The 20,438-nt window shown below is 49.7% G+C and overlaps 9 protein-coding genes across 9 annotated transcripts; 6 read left to right on the forward strand and 3 right to left on the reverse strand.

Moving 5' to 3' along the window:
- Positions 1-944: 944 nt before the first annotated feature.
- Positions 945-1,597, forward strand: Aud_008901 (MARVEL domain-containing protein; the record flags this gene model as incomplete). Its single annotated transcript, XM_043293766.1, has 4 exons — positions 945-1,088; positions 1,140-1,243; positions 1,296-1,418; positions 1,468-1,597. The coding sequence occupies 4 exons, from the start codon at positions 945-947 to the stop codon at positions 1,595-1,597; spliced, it is 501 nt and encodes a 166-aa protein (XP_043149701.1).
- Positions 1,598-2,568: 971 nt separating this feature from the next.
- On the forward strand, positions 2,569-4,065 carry Aud_008902 (haloalkane dehalogenase family protein; the record flags this gene model as incomplete). The annotated part of the gene is made up of 3 exons (XM_043293767.1): positions 2,569-3,090; positions 3,148-3,332; positions 3,381-4,065. 3 exons carry the CDS (start codon positions 2,569-2,571, stop codon positions 4,063-4,065), a joined length of 1,392 nt encoding a protein of 463 aa, XP_043149702.1.
- Positions 4,066-5,767: 1,702 nt separating this feature from the next.
- Aud_008903 (putative antigenic thaumatin domain protein) lies at positions 5,768-6,271 on the forward strand (the record flags this gene model as incomplete). The annotated part of the gene is made up of 1 exon (XM_043293768.1): positions 5,768-6,271. One exon carries the CDS (start codon positions 5,768-5,770, stop codon positions 6,269-6,271), a length of 504 nt encoding a protein of 167 aa, XP_043149703.1.
- A 1,108-nt stretch (positions 6,272-7,379) lies between these two features.
- Positions 7,380-8,547, reverse strand: Aud_008904 (uncharacterized protein; the record flags this gene model as incomplete). Its single annotated transcript, XM_043293769.1, has 2 exons — positions 7,380-7,753; positions 7,812-8,547. The coding sequence occupies 2 exons, from the start codon at positions 8,545-8,547 to the stop codon at positions 7,380-7,382; spliced, it is 1,110 nt and encodes a 369-aa protein (XP_043149704.1).
- A 546-nt stretch (positions 8,548-9,093) lies between these two features.
- On the forward strand, positions 9,094-10,268 carry Aud_008905 (uncharacterized protein; the record flags this gene model as incomplete). Its single annotated transcript, XM_043293770.1, has 2 exons — positions 9,094-9,808; positions 9,868-10,268. The coding sequence occupies 2 exons, from the start codon at positions 9,094-9,096 to the stop codon at positions 10,266-10,268; spliced, it is 1,116 nt and encodes a 371-aa protein (XP_043149705.1).
- Positions 10,269-10,714: 446 nt separating this feature from the next.
- Aud_008906 (uncharacterized protein) lies at positions 10,715-11,921 on the forward strand (the record flags this gene model as incomplete). Its single annotated transcript, XM_043293771.1, has 2 exons — positions 10,715-11,396; positions 11,458-11,921. 2 exons carry the CDS (start codon positions 10,715-10,717, stop codon positions 11,919-11,921), a joined length of 1,146 nt encoding a protein of 381 aa, XP_043149706.1.
- A 606-nt stretch (positions 11,922-12,527) lies between these two features.
- On the reverse strand, positions 12,528-13,630 carry Aud_008907 (glycosyltransferase family 8 protein; the record flags this gene model as incomplete). The annotated part of the gene is made up of 3 exons (XM_043293772.1): positions 12,528-13,020; positions 13,087-13,522; positions 13,585-13,630. The coding sequence occupies 3 exons, from the start codon at positions 13,628-13,630 to the stop codon at positions 12,528-12,530; spliced, it is 975 nt and encodes a 324-aa protein (XP_043149707.1).
- Positions 13,631-14,509: 879 nt separating this feature from the next.
- On the reverse strand, positions 14,510-16,642 carry Aud_008908 (putative acyl-CoA oxidase; the record flags this gene model as incomplete). Its single annotated transcript, XM_043293773.1, has 7 exons — positions 14,510-15,039; positions 15,111-15,165; positions 15,217-15,733; positions 15,792-15,941; positions 15,993-16,136; positions 16,182-16,380; positions 16,438-16,642. 7 exons carry the CDS (start codon positions 16,640-16,642, stop codon positions 14,510-14,512), a joined length of 1,800 nt encoding a protein of 599 aa, XP_043149708.1.
- A 479-nt stretch (positions 16,643-17,121) lies between these two features.
- Aud_008909 (cytochrome P450) lies at positions 17,122-18,839 on the forward strand (the record flags this gene model as incomplete). The annotated part of the gene is made up of 3 exons (XM_043293774.1): positions 17,122-17,196; positions 17,245-17,847; positions 17,904-18,839. The coding sequence occupies 3 exons, from the start codon at positions 17,122-17,124 to the stop codon at positions 18,837-18,839; spliced, it is 1,614 nt and encodes a 537-aa protein (XP_043149709.1).
- Positions 18,840-20,438: the final 1,599 nt, after the last annotated feature.

Consider the following 20,438-nt stretch of genomic DNA (forward strand, 5'->3'; position numbering starts at 1 on the left):
ACGGTAGCCGCAATAGCCGTATTACTAAAAAGAAGTATCTGATGACCATGATATATCAAGAAGAATCTTCTAGTGGGCTTCTGTATAAGTTAATTGACCCACCGATTAGACTACGGATGCGCCGGTCGCAGCGATCAACCTAGGCTACCCACCTTGGATTCTTGGTACATCGAGAAAGTGACGGTGTTTAGAACAAATACTGAAGGTAATAACAGGATCAGGAACCTGTCGATTGTTGACTGTAATATGATGAAATGCAATGTTGCATGCCCTGAAATAAATCGAAGAGATACCGTGGACAGACTGACCCCGCAATAGATAAGGAACGACTCGCTACCAATAACGACCCAACGTAAAACTGACGATAAACAGACGAGCACAGAAGCTATCCTCGCAGGGCTGATTGATCTCCACCACCTTATTGGTGATTGCAGAACAATCCCAAAGTCCAAAATCCGGACAGCCAGTGAGCGGAAGCCACGGGAGTGCACATCAACCCATCGGGTCTCTCGCTCTCCTCCTCAGGATGGCGTCACTGCTCCACCCGCCCATCTTCTGGCTGGTTCGACAGCTGCTAGCTGTACACCCATCACACTGTACAACATGACCTGTTGTTGCCATCAGGTCGAGGCTTTTGATGGACCGCTGCAAAATTTTTCTGGGAACAATGATCGCATGGTGCGATGGTATTGGTGCGTCGAGGATTTCCATCAGCTGATGCCGGTATGACATAGTTAAGGTAATAGCTTCACGTTTCCGCGGCAGTTGGACAGGGCCATGATATATGAAGGGCTGGAAATACCTCCGAACTGAGTCTTGCTCAATTCGAAACTCAGAAGTAATAAAGCAGTCCTTGTTCGCCGGCAGCTTCAGCACCCAGTCAAGCCATTACAGATCCCAACCACAGTCGAGGAGTTTGATATCGCCAAAACACATTCAGCATCATGGTGTCAACAGCAGTCACTCGTCCTGTCTCCCTGCTGGTGCGCTTCATGCAATGGTCCAGCGCCGTCATCGTCATGGGCATTACCTCCTACTTCATCAACAAGTGGCCCCATACACAGCACACCATCTACTGGGAAGTCATCGTATGTTGACCCGTCTCTATTCACCAACCTGCATATGCTAACTCGCAGTAGTCGACACTGTCCGTTGCCCTTTTCTTGCCGGCCTTCCTTTCCCCCTTCATGCCGACTCGCCTGAGCAAGTTCGTCTTGCCGATTGACATCATCTTCTCCTACCTGTATGTGACGCCGCCATTTGGACCTTCTTTCTTAACATACTAACTGGATTAGGTGGTTGACCGCGTTCATCTTCTCTGCGCAAGACTACAACTGGCACAACTGCGCTATCAATGCTCCCCCCGGTGCTAGGTGCTCGCTCAAGAAGGCTAACGAAGCGTTCATCTTCCTCGCATTGTAAGTGGTCCGATTACAGATGAGCCATACAGTAGCTAATCCCGATCAGCATCTTCACCTTCTTCGCTATCGGACTTGAAGTGATGAACCTTTGGGCCGTACGTCGTGATACTCCCATCCACGAGAAGCATCCCGAGGGCCGCCGTGCTCCTCTCGATGCCCCTGCTGCCAACCCATAAGCTCCTCAGTGCTAGGGGAATCCGACGAACTCTGTTACCGGGCATTTATCGCCGACGTGCCTAAATCTATGACCAACTACAAGCCAAGCCACATTATTGGTTGGTCATCCTTTCAAGGAATGTACATCCCCTGTTTGATTTTATAATATTGCGACTTGATGCGATGTCCAGCGCGATTGCATCTTAATTCCTAATACCTAACGATTCGGTCACGATTCTGTTATGTATGTATAATGATTAGAGTTATGTCGCTCGTTATATGTATTACTAATGCACAGCATAATAGCGAAATGATTATTTGATTGTTAGATATACGAAGTACCCTCTCTCAGTGCATTCTAGATCTTATCACATAAGTTATGTAAAGTTGGACTAAGTTTAGGATGTTTATACCGAGAGAATCAACAATTTAAATTCCGACCATCACTGTGGTACACTGCGAGATCTTATCGCAGGAGCCATTGTCGAAGCTTTCTGACCTCAGCAAAAGCTAAAATTCAATCAATATACTTCCGAATTGGTAAGTCTACGTCGAACTGTGGAACGGATACAGGAGAAACGGGATAAATTGACGTAAATATGCGATATAGCTCGACTCGTATGCGCGTCATTGGCTGCAATATATGTACATTGTCCGTCAGGTGCTATTTGTGCGAGACAAGGCCAGGGCAGTTCTCTACGCTTAAACAGCTTCATAAGTGTCAGTTTCGACATTGTTGAGTTGAGAAGATGCGGGATGCGATCAGGGTTCAACATCGGAGATGATGTCACCACGCGGTCATTGTGATGGACCATCGTCACCCACAAAACCAAGTCCTTCGGCGTTTTCCTCTTTTAAACTCAGTTTGCTCAATCAAGCACATCCCTGCAATAAAGCGACACTCTATCCCAATAATTGAACTGGTCATACGGCATCGCCGCAAACCCAACACGACTCCACGGAACATTAGCGGTTCAACCCTCCGGCCGAGATGCCTTCGGCATACAGCAAGGTCAAAGAGCTGGCCACAGCATCAATTGCCGAGGTTCTGTCAGCCTGGGGCTACCTCAGTGTCTTCCTACTATCCTTCACGATCAATCGCGCTTTCTTGGCCTCCGCACTCCTTCCACTCTACCTTCTGCACCTCGCATATAGCGTCTTGCCTGCGATTCTGTGGAATGCACCGCGGCTACTCTTCCCGAATGGATGGATAACGCTTATGAAAGATGCGGAGCAATACCGAAAGCGGGCAGACGCGCTAGCTCAATCGCAGCTGGAGGGAAAATACAAGTTCAAAGATGATGAAATCATTCGGACCGACCAAAAGGATAAAGGTTGGATGGCCGATATGCCGTGGAGGGACAATGTGGAGGAGTTTACCGTATGCGGCGCGACGGCCCGATATGTTCATCTGAAGCCAAGTTATCGCAGCATCGCAACGGATAACAAGGCCTTTCATCGGCCCATCGTCTTTCTGCATGGTAATCCGGGTTGGAGCTATATGTGGAGAAATGTAGGTCCCTGTCCATTTTGTCACTGCTATCAAGCCCCGCTGAGGACCGATACGTAGGTATTTCCCGCGCTCGTGGAACGAGGCCACGAGGTATATGCGCTGGACTGGCTCGGACATGGTCGTAGTGACAAGATCGTCCGTCCAGAAGCCATCACCTTCGAGCTACACATGCGTACCTTGAAGCAATTCTTCGAATCGACTGGTCTTGAGAATGCTACTCTTGTGGCTCACGACTGGGGAGGGTGAGTCTGCCACCCATCGTCGTATTTCCTGTTTACTGACTCGTCCAGCTGTGTCGCTCTATGCACACTACCTCGCCTCCCGACATCAGCCTGCACCAGTCTTTTCCTGTTGAACACCTTCCTTCCTCCCCGCCTCAGTGAGATAAGCATGCATCACGCCCTCCTGTACGCAATTTGGGTCATGACAACCAGGATTCTCGGCGGGTGTATCCCCGAATCCGCAGTCATGCGCTTCATCTCTCCAAGCATCTCACAGAAGGACGTCGCCGGCTACGCAGCGCCTTACAGGAATCTCCCCAGAAAAGCCAAAGCAAGCATTTACCGCTTCTCGCATATGGCCCCCGTCACGCCCCGTGTAGTCCTGACAAGTCTCCGATACACATGGCTGTGGAAACTATTTGAGGGCCTCGCCGGACCGTCCAAGTTCGATAACCTAACTGCTCAGGCGCGACTTTCTGTTCGCGACGACGAGATCCGGGGCTTCTGGAAATCTAGCGAGAGAGCGCGCCAGTTGGATGCTGCTGTTGTCTTTGGGAAGAAGGATCCGTTGTTTAAAGATTGCAAGGATGTTCTTGCGCGTGCTGTTGATTCGCGGGTCATGGCTGACTGGGCGCCCCATGGAATGTGGCTAGATGGTGCTGGTCATTATCCAGCCGAGGAGAAGCCGAAAGCGGTTGGTGACTTGATTGCCAGGCTTGCAAGATATCACGAGCCTACGGTGATGCGGAGGTAAGAAGTGCGGCATTTTAAGTTTAGGCGTCTCATTTCTCTTTTTCCGTGGTTGTCACTATGATTACAGGGCTGTAGACAATGAATAGACTCAGATAGCGCAAGTTTATTCTACTCTTTGTTTGTTCGTAGAGAGACCCGTGTCCATCCCTGAATGTTAAAGATGTCGCCAAGGAATCTAGAACAATGAGTAACCAGGATGGTGTCCTCCTTTGGGCCAGATGAGTTCTAGTCCATGGCTGGTTCACTAATGTACAAATCCTGGAGGACTCCCCTTCGTCCATGGAATAGCCTCGTAGATGCATTCACATGACACATTTCAATCCGCGGGACCGCCAGATGCACCCAGTCAACCGTGTCCAGGTTCTTGGTGAAGCAGCCACTATCACAGGCACTGGTTACCCAATAGACGTCGGACCAGGTGGGTGCCATAGCACCGTTTACTGTGCTGAAAAATCAGGTTCGGCCCGTGGATGGGCGCAGTCGGTTTTAGGATGCTGACTCATCTCACCCACGGACCGCTGGTACCTGCAGAAAAGGAAAGTGAGGCATCTCGTTGAAATGGCTGAAGTGGGCCAGAAGCCCGACAGAATCACACGATTATCGCCACTGGCAGACCGCAGACCTTGACGGAAGGGCAGTTGTGCATGCTTCAGTGTTGTACCTCGCTAAACTCCTTCAGGTCACTAATAACAATTGTAATTGGCTGGAACCAGCACACAATCCACGGCTGTGGTCTAGACTGCCGGTGGAACAGGACCTGGTCTAGCCCGAAAGAGCAAAATGGTTTGTAATGACCAATTAGAAGACATCAAATGACGTAGCAATCCGTGGAACACATGGCATTGACTGTGTTCCTGAACTCTAATTTTCAGAGTTTTCCAGTGCCTGGCGGCGCTCTTTTGTTCCCTGTCCAGGTTCCTCCATGGGACGTGTCATGGTAGGATGTGATATGTCCGCGGGGTTCTTTGTATCTGCATGAAACACATAAAGAGAGAGGGTATAAAGTAAGTGATGTGTTCGTTGTTTTCTGAGTGCCTGAGCACCAAACTCAGTGGCCATAGTCTCCAGGCGCAGGCCACGGCCAGCGTCTTGGAAAATTCTCTCTGTCGCCGATGACATGTGATTCGTAGCAAGGACACTGGAACATAAGAACTGGATGAGGCCGATGGGGGGCAAAAGTGAAAACCCTTTCTTCCACTTCGCGATATCCTCATCTTCCAGCCAAGTGCCGTTGGCATCCGGACCATTCATGGCGTTTGGCACCGGCGCTAACTGAGAATTTTTGACTGCCAGTGGGGCTTGCAATAGATTTGGACTGATCCTTTCAATATGATTCGTGCGATGGGTCAGGCACACCGTTTCTTGAATCTATATCCAATCTCGTGGCGTCCAATCACCTCTTGCTAAACAAACAATGGGTTCTGCTTTCACTTCCCCTCAAGGCTTAGGCTTTGAGGCGTTCTGATGTTTTGTGCCTAAAAGATTCTCGAACGCCTTGCAGATGGCCCACTCCCATCGCTCACTGAAGATGATAAATTCGGCCATGTCCCCTCAGGATGTTTCAGTCTTTTCCATCCTTCAGCACTACCAAAGTCATTCATTCCTTTGACACTTTGACTCGAGGTTGATCCTCCACTGTCCTTTACTTCGTCGCTCTCTGTAGAACAGACTGTTTGTCATTCCTTCCAACCAACACCATCATCATGTCTTTCTCCAAGATCTTCAGCCTCGCTGCTGCCTTCGCTCTCACTGCTTCGGCCCTCCCTCTCGCTTCCCGCGCCCCCAGCGGCGGCGTCCAGATCGTCAACAACATGAGCGAGGATGTCTATCTCTGGTCCGTTTCTGACACCAGCAGCGAGATGCAGACCGTCCCCATCGGCGGCTCCTACACCGAGACCTGGCGCATCAACCCCAATGGCGGCGGCGTCTCCATCAAGATATCCACCGGTGCCGACCCCGCCTCCGTCCTCCAGTTCGAGTACACCGAGGCCGGCGAGACCCTCTTCTGGGATCTCTCCTCCATCAACCTCTCCCCCCAGTCTCCCCTTGTCGCCGCCGGCTTCGGCGTCTCCATCGATGATGCCAGCTGCCCCACGGCCATCTGCGCCCCGGGCGATGTCAACTGCGCCGAGTCCTACCAGTTCCCCGATGACCACAACACTCGTGCCTGCGGCACCGGCGCCGCCTTCACCCTCACCCTGGGTTAAGCGCGCTCGCCACTCTGTGTGCTGGCCATGAACATCTCCTCGTTCCTTCTTTTACGCTCGTTTTCTACCCCTGGAGGATATGAAAGTTGTCAGGAACACATCGAGGCAGGCCTTGTTTTTACGAGTCACGACTCATACGGCTCACGATTATGCCGAGGATTATACCAACGATGATTATACCAAATTGCAAAACTTCATGTCAATAAATTTGATCAAGATATATAGAGTGCAATTGATTTGATGCCTATCTCGAGTTCTAGCGTTATGAGTTTGTCTTTGTGAGTGTAGTTGTATCTCACGTGGCAGTCTTCCGCCCTGGTGTAGTGTACCACCGGCGCCTTGTGAACTCTATATTGACCCACCTCTTCCCTCAAACCTTCTCACCGTTGCGGTCTAACTAAGTCGGGTACGGTCTAATATCCGTTTCATTGTGCACTGAGGACTAACTTTAATTTGGGTTGCTTGTGTGGCTTGGGTTGTGTCAGTTCTAGAACTCGTCGAAACTGGCCTAAATCAGCCAGACGACCAGTGAGTGTTCTCTGACCGAGTATTCAGAATACCAATCATAATGAGGCACTGACATGTTCGGGATCAGTACCATGATTGCTCCATCAAGCCACGCATTGATGCATTTGGGAATCGATGGAGGACATACGGGATTCGAACTGAAGGATTTTCAGTTTGTGGGAGACGAACAGGGTTGGAGGTGGTATCTGTGCCATTATGGCTGTGCTTGTCTTCACGTAGACAAGGGAGAACAAGATAAAGGATCTTAGAAGCTTGAGTACGTGTTCAGTCAGGATTTACCAAGATGAAGAGTTTCGGGCGGGAGTCAGGTTAGAAAATCCGAGATACCGCTCCAGTACGTATATGAACGTTGTCATAGGAGAAGGAAACCAGCAGGAGGCCATTACCAGGTGCAGTAATCACTTTGTATGCTTCTATTTCATGGACTTGGTCTCTCTTGCAATCTGAGCAAGGCATACCATCTCAAACTAGAAACTCTGAAGAAATAATATGTTAATGTACTCAAACGTCAGATTCAGTTTTGACCAAGCCAAATGGTAACCATTAGAACACAGTTGCAGCATCTACCCACGCTCCATCTTCATTCAAAGTCTTCCAGCTTCAATCCATTCATCTTGCTTTCCATATCCTGGCGAATAGGTTCCAGGAGTGTTCCTAGTCTGCAGCTGTGCCATTCAGGGCGCCCCTTTGTCGACAACCTGGCCTCCCAGAGCGGAGATCGAGCAAAGAGGACCATGCTTCTGGTCAGGGATCCAATGCTCAGGTTATCGTAAGGAGGTCTTGGATCAGGAAAGATGAGATTGGACAGTCGCAAGAATTTCATCAATGCACCAAGAAGCATTGAACTACATTCGAAAGAGCATCGGTGCGTTGAAGAGCTCAGGTCATCGATTACTCGATCGATGGCGGCCAGAGCGTCCCTGATGCCCTGCTGTCGAGACTCGTTGATTGTATCTGCGGCCTGAATTAGCAAAGAAATATAGCTGAGGTAGCTTTCAAAGGTGATACGAACCAATCATTCTGCTAGGAATAGGGAGTCCATATGTTTGCACCACACCAGGGCTCTCGACGAGGGCAACTCGCGTAGCTGCGGAGAACTCGGTCTGCTTGCGAAAAACCCATGCTATGCATATCCACTGAAGAACCGCCTTTCCAAAAGTCTTCGGCATATCACCTTTCAACTGATCGATCCAGATATCGGCGAAGACTTCTACAGCTCCACGACACTGGTAATAATCAACAATCACAGCGATTTTGGCTAGAGTATCCAGATCAACCTTGCGAGGGACCTTTGGTGCGTAGCCATGCATGATGTTCATGATGATGAGCGTGGTGTCAACGTCCCAAATGTCCATGACGACAACTGCAATGCCTTCGGAGCGGATCTCGCGGCCCTCGTACCAGTTGCCGTTGAACATGCGGCTGAAGACGGGAGAGGCGAGGGCCAAATGTCTTGAAGAGACGCGCATGCCGACGAGATCACTCTCCATATATCCTTCTTCGTTCGCGTCACTAACATCAGAGGTTGGCGGTTGGCGTGAGAGAGTTGCTGGGTCCGATATGGTATAAGCAGCGTGGGCGTCTGGTGCAGGGGCAGATGCGTCGATCATAAGGGATGTGGTCGGACTTCCTAAAGGAAAGCTCTGGCTTCCGTTTTCCACGCTCTGTCTAGGAGAGGCTTTATTGCCACTGGGGAATAGGAGCATCACATCGCCGTTTGGGTCGAGTGTGTAAGGGTCATTGTCCATGGTGCCAGGGCGTAAGAAGCAAGGCTGTTCCATGTGATAGACTCTAGTGAAGTCTCAAACAATCGACATTAAGTTTTGCAAGAACCATGGGAATGATGATAGTCCTAGATCGCAAGGCACTGCTCATCAGGGACAGTATGTGATGTTCAGGGGAAGAAAGGTACCTAGATATCTTGTAGGTGAAAAAGTAAAGAAGGGAGTGTTGAATAAAACTCCGTGGGCTCTCAAGAAGACAAAAGATGACCCTGGAGTGCGAGAACAGTGAATTGACAGACCTCTCTGGTCACATTTCACTCACATTCATCTTCTTCTCAAATCCAACCTTTCCTCTTGCTTTCAAGCATATTTCGTCATTTTCCATCCACAAGTCATAACAATTGCAGGCGCTTCTTTTAGATCAGCATTCCTCAAGTCGAGAAACGCGAATACCACTCCAGAATTCTTGTAGGTGTTGAAAGGTACAGGTTCAAAGTCTCACTTGTCTCCAAGCTCAGACGCTGACCATCAAAGACCGACACCTTACTAGCTCAGTTAGACACTCACAGTATGACGAGTACGACGAAAGACTATTACGAGCTGGATCCTGACGGAGATGTCATCTTCGTTTTTACCAGGACTGATCCAGATATTGCGAATCAATCTTCGGGCCCCAAGGCTGTCCCGCACAAGTCCACCAAATCGGCTCAGGTCACTGGTGGCTCGGTCGAAAGGGCCTCGCATTCGGTTGCTGGTAAAAAAGCCCGGAAATCTAAGCAGCAGGTCAGCAGTCAAAGTACCGACACCCCAGACGATGGGAAGGTGGTAAAGGTGAGAGTCTCGTCAAAACACCTTTCTCTGGCCTCGCCAGTCTTCGAGAAGATGTTCCATGGTCTGTGGAAAGAAGCTCAGGGCCTTCGCGTGGGACACATGGAAATGGAGATGGACTGGCAGAACATGGACGCTATGCTGATATTGATGAACGCTATTCATGGACATGGCCCGGAAGTTCCTCGCAAGGTGAGCCTTGAAATGTTAACGGAAATCTCTATTCTCGTGGACTATTACAATTGCCACAAGGCTATTCAGCTGGCATTAGACCTGTGGATGCGGCCCTTACAGGCTGGAATGGCAAAAGAATTTTGTGACGACATCGTTCGGTGGATTTGGATCTCTTGGGTTTTCCGACTCATTGACCCATTTCGATCTGCAACATATCGCGCTGTTGCGCAGAGCCAGGGGCCAATCTCCAGCCTTGGTCTGCCTATTCACCATCGGATTATAAGTAAGTGAACCGTCTTTATATCAAATGAGACCCGATGCAGAGTTCTGACAATGTTTTAGATGCAATTGAAAAGAGACGTGAATACTGCATGAAGGGTACATTAGAGGCTCTTCGCCTTCTGCTGACTGATTTGCGAGATGGTCGAAACTCATGCTCCTTTGAGTGCGACTCCTTCCGCCTTGGTGCTCTCACGAAACAACTCCACACACACGGCTTCCTAACGCATATACTTGAAGACACTACGCCTAGTTTCAGTCTGGACCAACTATATCACTTTCTTGTCAACATCAAGAGCCCAGCTTGGTGCGACATTACATTAAACTTGGACGGCCAGCATCACCATCAGCATCAGCACTCGGAGCATCCTTGCACCTTGCAGTCTATGATAAAGCCTATCTTGAGCAACATGACCTACCATATGAGAGGGTGCAGCTTTGAAGAGTTCAAGGAGGTGCCGTAAGACGGTAGAAGCTGTATCGGCATCGGCATACCTAGCAGGATCGAGCACATTTCGCAGGTGATTCGATGGTCGATCATGATTCGGCTGGAGGCAGCTTGAGCTGAATCATGAGGCTTCAGGTACTCGAAATGGGATAATCGTTGACAATAATCGTCCCATGAAAGGACAGACATGACTGGCTTGTGCTTCCTTGAAGGCGTTGGACAAGGGCCGGTAATAGAAGGCTTTGCAGGCATCACTGCTTGATGGTCCATCTTGATTCACCATACTGTGTTGGTAAAACTAGATAGCAATCCCTCAATGTCATTGGTGGAATCCACCCAGAACTACCAGAGTCACGTGCTACCTCAGAAGCCAGCCATGGGACAAGCAAATCATCAACCCGCAAATAATCTTATTCTACCACTGGATTGACCCAAGTGTCCAATATATGGTTCAACCCCGATATGTCAGAAACACTCCACATCTGTGATCCCGATGGGGATGTAGACTTTGTCTACTCAATAATCACGGATCAGAAATCTGTTGCAGATGGCAATGTCAAACCGAAATCCAGCAATGAGGACCCCGCACCAGATCCTCAAACTTCTGGGACTGGCGATCAGTCAGCTTCGACAGAGGGGAATGGCGAGCCGGCAAAAGAAGATTCTAATGAAGACCGACGAGTACGCATAAGAGCGTCATCCAAACATATGAAGCTTGCATCTCCCGTATTCAGACGAATGTCTACTGGCGCATGGAAGGAATCTCGAAACCTTGCCGCTGGGGAACGCTTCGAGATTCAGTCAGAATGCGAGGATGTAGATGCTATGCTGATCCTCATGAATATCATTCATGGACGCGGTAGTAAGGTCCCCCGCGAAGTCACTCTGGACAAATTGGTTGAGATTGCGGTACTCGTGGATTATTACGAGTGCCATGAAGTCGTGGACGTGATGGCCGAAATATGGATGGACAAATTGCTCGGAAGCATGCCGTCTACATATGGCAAGGACATCGTCTCCTGGATCTTCATTTCTTGGGTCTTTCAACAACCTTCGGCATTTACCTCAGCAACAAAAATTGCTGCAACCCAGAGCCAACAGCGGATCGAGCCGGACGGCCTACCGATTCCCCTGCGAATATTGGGTATGCCTTGACACGCTGACCTGGTCGAAACCTATTCTTCTAACTACCGATATCCCATCAGATAAAATTGAGGAGCACCGTCGGGATGGCGTCAAGTCTGCACTTGACATGTCCTATGAATTGATCACCGACCTACGCGATGGTCGCAAACATTGTTCAGATGTCTGTGACGCTCTCCGTCTGGGACTTTTGATCAAACAGCTTCACGCTGGTGGTAAGCTTCCGCCTCTCCCAGCGACATCTGTTCCCAACGTCAGTCTTATGCAACTTACAAGCATACTACATAACACCTCAACTGTGCGTTACTGTGATTGTACGGCTGTAGAAACGTATCTGCCCGACCCGCGGTACAGCTATCACACGGCGGAACGTCATGTACTTGCGCTGCATGGATGTAGTCTGGTTCCCCTTACTCAGCCAATTCTTCAGGACGTTCAGAACCGCCTGAGGGGTTTTGAACTCACCGAATTCAAGGAGGGATCGAAAGCGTCAGGCGGAGACGACTCCACAGCCTCTTCACAGTGAGGAACGCGCCCAATTTTTCTCAGATTACACTTACTGCCCGGCTCAGATCGAACTTTGAGATGTCTCCCGCATTGATGCAGTGACTGTAGGCTCAGGAATGGCAGCAATCGAGAACTACTACGTGCTGTATCCCAACAGGTCTGGTTTTATGATCTTCAGGGTTTACTGCTCCGTGCAAAAAGGGCAGGACATTATTGCACAAGAAGCATCTCATTAACCTCTGGATGTTGATATTGGGTGCGATCGCGCCGTTTGGGAACGGAGCATCGTCCATGGTTTATCTCAGGATTTGAAGAATCATTGATAAGCTGTGTGTGGACATGTCCGGGGTTGAAGAAGGTCCGTTTTGCTCGATTGTCTAGATCTAGAGTCGTTGCGACATCGAGAACCTCACTGTATGGGACGAACTCTATAGATACAATTCCACTAAATCGAAGAGCAAATCCCTACTTGACAGACCGAGGCAAGTTTAGGCATCCTACCGCTGAGTCTAGATATGCCACATTGCTGACTTGCGAAGACAAGTCAAATGGTCGACCAGATAATGCACAATGTAAATAAATCTATAATTACTCTATCGTATGGAAACAAACGGGTATCTCAGCGCTAGAACATATCAGCCACACCTCTCTTCTGCTCATCCTCGCGCCTTTCGTCCGTGACCCGCCACCACCACTCATGTGTAGGGTCCAGACTCGCCGTCCGCCTTTTTCCCATCCCTTGGCCCTCCGCAGCGCTGTCAATCTCATCCCACGGCTTCGGACTGAGAATATAGTGAACAATTTTGACCTTATCATCCCTCCAGATAGCATCGTGGACACCCTTGCGCCGTAATGTCTTGAGTGCATTATATATGTATGGGATGCCGACCCACCGGCCGTGGAAGACGTCGGCGAGAAGATCTTGGTCAGGGAAGGCATAGTTCAGTGTTGCGGGGGAGTTGAGCTGGTCGAGAATCTTATCATAGACTCCTTTCGACGGATTGATGACGAGGAGGCCCGAGTTGCAGAGTCCAAGTCCACGGTCTGACGGGGCTCCGATTATCTGGGCCTTGTCGGGAGTGGCATGCTGTGATGTAAACGCGCAGTTGGCCGGGATCCTGTACAAGTCTTCTGTCAATCCGGCTCCAATCATTCATTGAACCTCTTGGGACAAGTGGACATACCAATTCTTCGGATAATGGGGTTTCTTCAGCGGATTGCAGACACAGGCATGACTAGCCGCAAACACCCGGTTTCCCTTCCCGCCTAATTCCGGCGCATCCAGCTCCATATCCATCAATTCATCCATGTTTTGCATGATCACCATGTCGCTATCCAGTAGCACCACCCGTTCATACTCCGCCAGCGAGAATGCGGTAAGTTTCGTCCATGTATCATGGAATCGAGGATCATTGGTATATTCTTTCGGAAGGGAAGGCAGGAGATGCGGGACACGCTGCTTCGGCAGTCCGCGGGCGTCGACGGCGGCATGTCCTTCAGCGGGGAAGGAGTCCGTGTAGAGAACAACGAGCGGGTACTTCGACCCAGCTTTTCGGAGTGAGTACTCGAGGGTGAAGACGCCCGGGAGGTAGTTTGTGTTTGTGATCAGGGTCGCCCATACTGCGCGAAATGAGCCGGTTATCTTTTCAATGGACGGACGCCACGATTTGTCTTGTGCGTACCTTTTGTCGCGCCAATGGTGCGACTGGCACCGTTGTCGCAGCGCATGGTGTACAACGTCTGCAGAGGCAGATAGGCTGGTTGAGTGACGCAAAGATCAGGGGTGGCGATAATGATTTATCAATCGCATACTCTCGTAATCTGGCGGGGGAGTCGGAGCGGAACAACCCGAGTGAGGGGTTCGGTCGGAGGCTCGGAGCTGATTGATAACACCATCTCTAGAATCGGTTGCGCGACTGCGAATCTATGATTAGTACAGTACTGCCCTCGTGTTTCTGGAGTACATTGTACTATTCAGGCCTGGTCATTTTGTGGTTAAAAAATATATTGCCGGGAGAAAATAGTGGTTTGCAGCAACACGCCGCGGGATTCGGAGAACTGTTTGTTTGCCCAGGTTCAGCCAGCCTCATCTGCTCCCGGCCGACGCTTTTCTGCTAGTAATCTAAGCCGAGTCCTTTTATGGATGGATATTTGTTCCGACAGCCTTAATGCATATACACGTGGCCCGTGTCTCTTAGAGTCACTAGACCAGATCAAAATTGAAAGACTTTCAGAGACTCGTCGAGCGTCTCCGCGCACGTTTGATTTTCTAGATCCCTTTTACAAAAGCAAATTCAATGATAGTAGTGTTAAGAGCTGGCCTTCCACCTTCAAGAGTTTCATGAGCAAAAGGATTGGCTCGTCTGAACTTTCAAACTTAAAGCAATTGTTCTCAGTCTTTGCTTCGTGCCCCTCTTTCCTGACACAGCCGAAGGCAGGGTCTTCACGTCAGTTACCCCTATGTGTGCATCCATATTGGCCATACGAAGACAGTTGAAGTACACCTGAAATTAAAGCTTATTCTCAATGCTAATGTTCTGCTAAGGTACATACCAGGGGATTCCATTCGATGCAGTCCACCTTCTGTCAGCATCTGTCCACTTCACTCTATAGGTCTGTTGATTGAACAGAAGAAGCCCAAATGTCATAGGAGGCTTCCCCAGAAAAAGCGTCCAGCTCGGACACAAATGTGTTCCATAGCCGGTCGGAAGTCATGGGCGCACTGCTGTACGGCGCCGCTCCTGTTTCGTACACGAGCTTCTCTAAGTCTGGGAGTAATGCATCGGCAGCTTGGGCTTCCGTCTCCCTCTGCGCTCTCCGGCTGATGCCTCCCTGCTCTGCGTACCACGCGGAATCTTCCAGAATAACACCACTTTCGTAGAGAGCGCAGAGCATGGAGTCGATGTTTGTCTCCTTTGCTGCTTCCAACGCCATTCGATGACCAATGGCCTGGATCAGTGGAAGCGAGAGCGGGAGGATATTGCGGTTAAAGTCTTCGCTTCGATGCATGCCGCCAAATTCTATCAGATGATTTTTTGCCTCTGTCAACAATGCGGCTTCGTGCCGAGCAACGGTGCTGTTGGGGTCTTTAGGGGGCGGCAGCTGATAGCGGCCGATCAGTAGCTCGCTTGCGAGTCCTGCAATGTGGTTATCCACGTTAGCACGAAGCTCAAGACCTAAGATCAAGAGGAGACAGCAGGAAACGTACGAATGGCAAGGACCCTGATGTCGCCTTCTGCGGTCCCTACTGCTCGGAATTCCAGCTATAAGTTGATCGTCAGCATTCTGCACGAACAGTGGTTCAGTTTACTTACTTCTAATTGAAGAATTTGATTATGTTCGTAATATCCATGCCAACCACATCCGTCATTCAATGCTTTAATGCTCTTCTGAAAGTGTTGCAGGGCAACAGCCTTGAAGACAGTCGCGACGGCGTGGCGCACGCGCGGATCAACCTTTCTATTGCGGAAAATGGTCGCAGCTTGTACGAGGAACGCCTGGAGTACATGGTATTGGGCGACTGCGTGGAGGATGGGGAGATGCTGGGTGCGGAAGTTTATGACGGCCATTGGATTTCCGTCGTGGCCTGTGACCCTCCGTCGCAGACTGAATTGGGCCGCATTGTACACTGCGAGTTTGAGGGAAGGGATGGAAGCACCCGACAGGAATAGCGTCCCGGCTGAGACGCGGTGGATCGTGGAAAAGAAGTGATCCCGTTCATTTCGTGGCTTTTCAAGGCTCCCCAAGAGAGCAGAGTTGGGCAGCACAACCCGGTTGAAAAGGGTGAGCGAGTGGTCGATTAGATGAGCACCAGCGCGTGGAGGTAGGGCTCTCCATCCAAACGGTCAGTATACTCATGTGGGAGGAGGAGACAAGATCGGATACTCACTTTGCAACCACGCCTTTGCACATCTCGCGGCCATCTCCCAAGGGAACTAGGAATGGCCGGACCCCATAGTTCTCACCCTCCACGATCAGTCGGGCGATGACAACGGCAACGACGGGAAGCCCGCTTCTTGGTGTCGTCGGTGGCATACACCTGTGTTTTTGAGTTAGACATGTATTGAAAAGGATATATGAGACCACTAACTTTGCAGCTGCCCAGGAAGGGCTATGGAGCTCGAAACCACCATCTGGCAAGAGTGTCGCGGTCGTTTCTAAGTTTCGCGCGTCTAGCCCATGGCCAACCTCGGTGAGCATAAACTGCGCTCTGAGGCGTTCCTTCGAGTCAGCCCTGATCAGCTAGTGAGTGGCTATGTTCTATGAGGGCGGTACTAACGAAATCTCGAAGCTCAAGGCACGCTGCAGGATCCACTGAAGGTCCGGCCGGCTAGCTGCGAATGGAGCCACAGTGCCCACAAATAGGTTGTACTGAATACTAATCAAAGTCAAAGCTCCACCGTCAACTGCAGCGATTGGGTCCGTCTGTAGCTTCCAAAACTTTGGACCGAGAGATAAAATATCTTCCACCGTCAAACCTAGTCTTGTTTAGCTGGTCATTAGGAATGGAGGGGCAGGGAAGGTTAGGGCTGTACTGTATGCATCGCAAATTTTCTTCGCTCTTTCGTATGTGAGCCTAGTGCGCTCTTCCAAGGGCAGGAAACGTGTTGATAGTTTGAACAAAGGCGATTGAGCCAGCTCCAGAGTAGGTGATGGTGACTGCCACACCCAGTCATAGAGAGTTTGGTCCGGCTGATCCGGTTGGTCCGCATGTAATGCTTTTGGTTCTGGTGGCAGCATATTGGGATCGGTGGTCTCCAAGCGGTCGAGATTAATGAATGTGCAACCCCTATAGTTCCCTCCCAGCGAGCAGCGGATATTTATATACGGCCGGTAGTTGCTAGACGTCCTCTGCGTCGATAATGGAAACGCATCTCAGCTGTTGCGAAATATGCTGAAGAATCAGGTCGTTAACGGTGATTGGGTTCCCATGCAAGGATGCCAGACCCGCCACAAACATGTTTGTGGCTGGCGCAGGCATACGGACATCGCCGTAATTGAGACAATAATACGAAGCGAAGGGAAACTGGGAGCTGAAATTCAGCTGTAAGCGGTAGGGTATAGGTGTATGTAGGGCATGAACCTAATACATAGTCGGATTCGGCTTTTACCGTACGCTAATGTAGTGTTCTGCTTGAGAGTCCAACACTGTGCCTATCATAAAGGCGTGGGCGCCAGAACAAGTCAGCAGTTATCAACGCTCATCCATCAAAGTTAAAATGATCGTGGCCACAGTACTTGCTATGATGGTCGCCCATTGGGCAGCTGTTATCATCCTTCTCGCAATCTGTTATGTAAGGACTGACTCCCAATCAAATAAACGAAGTCTAACGCCTTCCTAGCTTATCGGTTCTGCGATCTATAACTTGTACTTTAGCCCGTTGGCAAAGTATCCCGGCCCGTTGTTCGCAAGAGTCTCTGCTCTTCCAGATTTCTACTGGTCTCTAACCGGTAACCGGCATATCTGGATTGCGCACAATCACGAGATCTATGGGGATGTGATCCGCTTTCGTCCCGACGGCCTTCTCTTTAGAACCCCTCAGGCCTACCGAGATGTCTTCAACGCCAAAGCGAATGTCAAGCGCGCCAAGTTCTACGATATGATGACGCGGAACAAACATGACACGAGTACTATCACCGGGACCGATCCCAACCTCCATGCTCGGAAAAGGCGGGTTCTGAATACTGTCTTCTCAGAGAAATCACTTCGTTCAATGGAGCCATTCCTGGTGAAGCATGTAACACGTTGGTGTGAGCTCCTCATTGACGGAGATGGTACAAATTGGTCAACTCCGAGGAAAATGTCTGAAGCATGCGACTATCTGGTCCTGGATGTGCTATGTGACCTCTGCTTCGGGCAGTCTGTTGATACCAAGGAACCTGGAGAGAATGAATACCGTAAGATCCCGCATGCGATTGGCTCGTTTCTCCAGGTCCTTTATCCGGTATGCTTCCCACCTTAGCTGCAGGCAAGCTGAACATATAACTGACAATCCTGTAGCTTGGTCATTCTCCATGGCTGGATCTTATCGTCTGGTTGAAGCCAAGAGGCCTCGATTGGGTGTTTGGAGCCCTGACTCCTCCGCACATTCAATTTCTCTATGACTTTGTGAAGCAGTCGCTAGCGCAACGTCTCAAGGTCGAGAAAGAAACCCCATCGATGGGACAGGAAGGCCGAGGAGACATGCTTCACTATCTGATACATGCCAAAGACCCAGCAACCGGTCGCTTGGGGTACACCCCTGAAGCGCTGGAAGCCGAGGCACTAATGCTCACGATTGCGGGCTCTGATACCACTTCTGTGATCATGGCCGGGTTCTTTTTCTATATTGTGCGGACGCCTCGTGCTTATCGGAAGCTCGTTAATGAGATAAGATCCACCTTTACCTCCGTCGACGAGATTCGAGGCGGCCCGAAACTGACGTCTTGCCAATACCTTCGGGCTTGTGTGGATGAGGCGATGCGGATTATGCCTCCCGGGCCATCTGAGATGCCCCGGATTGTGCTGCCTGGAGGCATCATAGTTGATGGGGACTATATCCCCGAAGGAACAACTGTTGGAGTGGCGTCTTGGAGCTTTTACCGCAATGAGGAGTACTTCCCAGACCCTAATGTCTATCGTCCCGAACGCTGGATAGTGGATGACGAGACTGGAGTAACTACAGAAGATGTGGCCAGCGCCCGGTCTAGTTGCTTTCCATTCGCTGCTGGCACTACCGGCTGTGCTGGGAAGAATTTTGCCCTTTTGGAACTTTATATAACAATTGCAAGCACATTGTGGCAGTATGACGCGCGGTTACTACCAGGCGACTTGACTGGGGCTGGCAGCAAGTCGCAAGGATGGGGGAAGAGGAACCCAAACATTTTCCACGTCAAGGACAAGTACATCAGCGTCAGGGATGGCCCAATGGTTCAGTTTAAGAGGCGAGTAACTTAGATATACGACAAGCTCAATATTGCCTAGATGTTGCTGATTTCCTAATATAATATCGCTTTTTCTGGTTTCAGTGGCCGAATGACAGCCTGTAGTCACTGAGGGATCTCTATCCTACTCTGCTCATTGACGGAAGAAATTTTACCATGACATGGCTCTGGTCGTTTTGTTTTTGAATAAACAAGCTATCTGAGTGTCTGTTTGCAGAGCTGGACTAGCTATACGTCCATGCAAATACGACAAGAAAAAAGCTCGCTCAGGCCCTGTAGCACCGCCACAGTCGGTATTAAATTCAGCTCTTGAGGGATCGGTCTAACGCATCTTCTCTTTCTGTTACTGAGGCAGACTTTTCCTGGTTTCACCTATGCTTTCCACAATGATGTACGGATGGAGCGAAAAGCAGATACAGAAGATTATCTTGCATAGTGCATTAGCATTTTCAAGCTCCGAGGAATCCGTATGCCTCGTATTCTTCAATCACCAGCGGGACCATATTCTGTACATAAGGCAAAGCGGGTATCTCCGAAGAAATTTACACATTTACCCCCGCCTGTATTTACAATTGGCCCCGGCTAAAGACGAGGAGATCTCTTCCAATCTGTACGCAGGAAATGTTTGACGGGGCTACTGTTTCCATGTAAGTTGATTTCTGTGCCATGCCCCAAAGCAATAATGTGCTCGGATTTGCCTAACCGAATTTTGAGAGACAAGTCGCAATTACTATAGGAATCTTGTAATCAAAGATAAGAGCAACTGCGGATGGGGCTTTCTCTCTAAAGGCGAGGCGAGGAATATGTTCCTACGCTCTTGATACATTGTTAGAGAAGATCAGTCACCACTGTGGCTTGAGCCCAGAATGCAACTTGCCACCTGGAAACACATCCATACCGCTCTCGTCTCATTGGACATAGAAGACTATGCTCGAGTATGGCTGACCTGAAATGGCACGCTGAAGATGCTAACGAACGCTGCTCCACTATGCTCAACGAACCACCCCACTTCTATTGCAGCGGTGAAGAGCCACTTGTTTACTACTCCGTAGATTACTGCTGTTGACAGTATGGCGGTTTATTCTGCCGATTGGCTGTCGTTATCCGAGAGTTTCGCTTGTCATCACTCACCAAGCGATGTTTGTATCGTATCGTGTAGATGGGTCACAGTCCATTTGCCAACTCAGAGCCAGGTGGGTGCACTAATTTCGCATAGTACCCTAACCTACTTGAGTTTAGAGGTTCCAAGAGCCATCATACTGGTGATATTAGTGGCTTAAATATAGAGTACAGACGGAAAATCTCATATAGCTTGCAGAAATGCGTGACTAGACTTAGAAAACAATATACCATAAATGCGGCCTAAATTTATGTATTACTACCCTAAAGGTAATTTTAAACCTAACTAACTGGCTGGTTCCTACACCTGCAGCTTATCACAACAAACACAGTGAGCTACATTATAACTGGATCCCTTTACAGCCAGTGCTGATACTAGCCCTTCAATTGAGTGATCAGTTGACTTTGTAATAATCCAGCGTAGATGGATTATTGGAGGTCTGGAGAGCTCTAAATAGGCACAGTCTATCCGTATTAGCTTGTGTTTTTGATA

Source organism: Aspergillus udagawae (assembly GCF_001078395.1).
Source record: "Aspergillus udagawae IFM 46973 DNA, scaffold_7, whole genome shotgun sequence".
In the NCBI taxonomy this organism is placed as follows: domain Eukaryota; kingdom Fungi; phylum Ascomycota; class Eurotiomycetes; order Eurotiales; family Aspergillaceae; genus Aspergillus; species Aspergillus udagawae.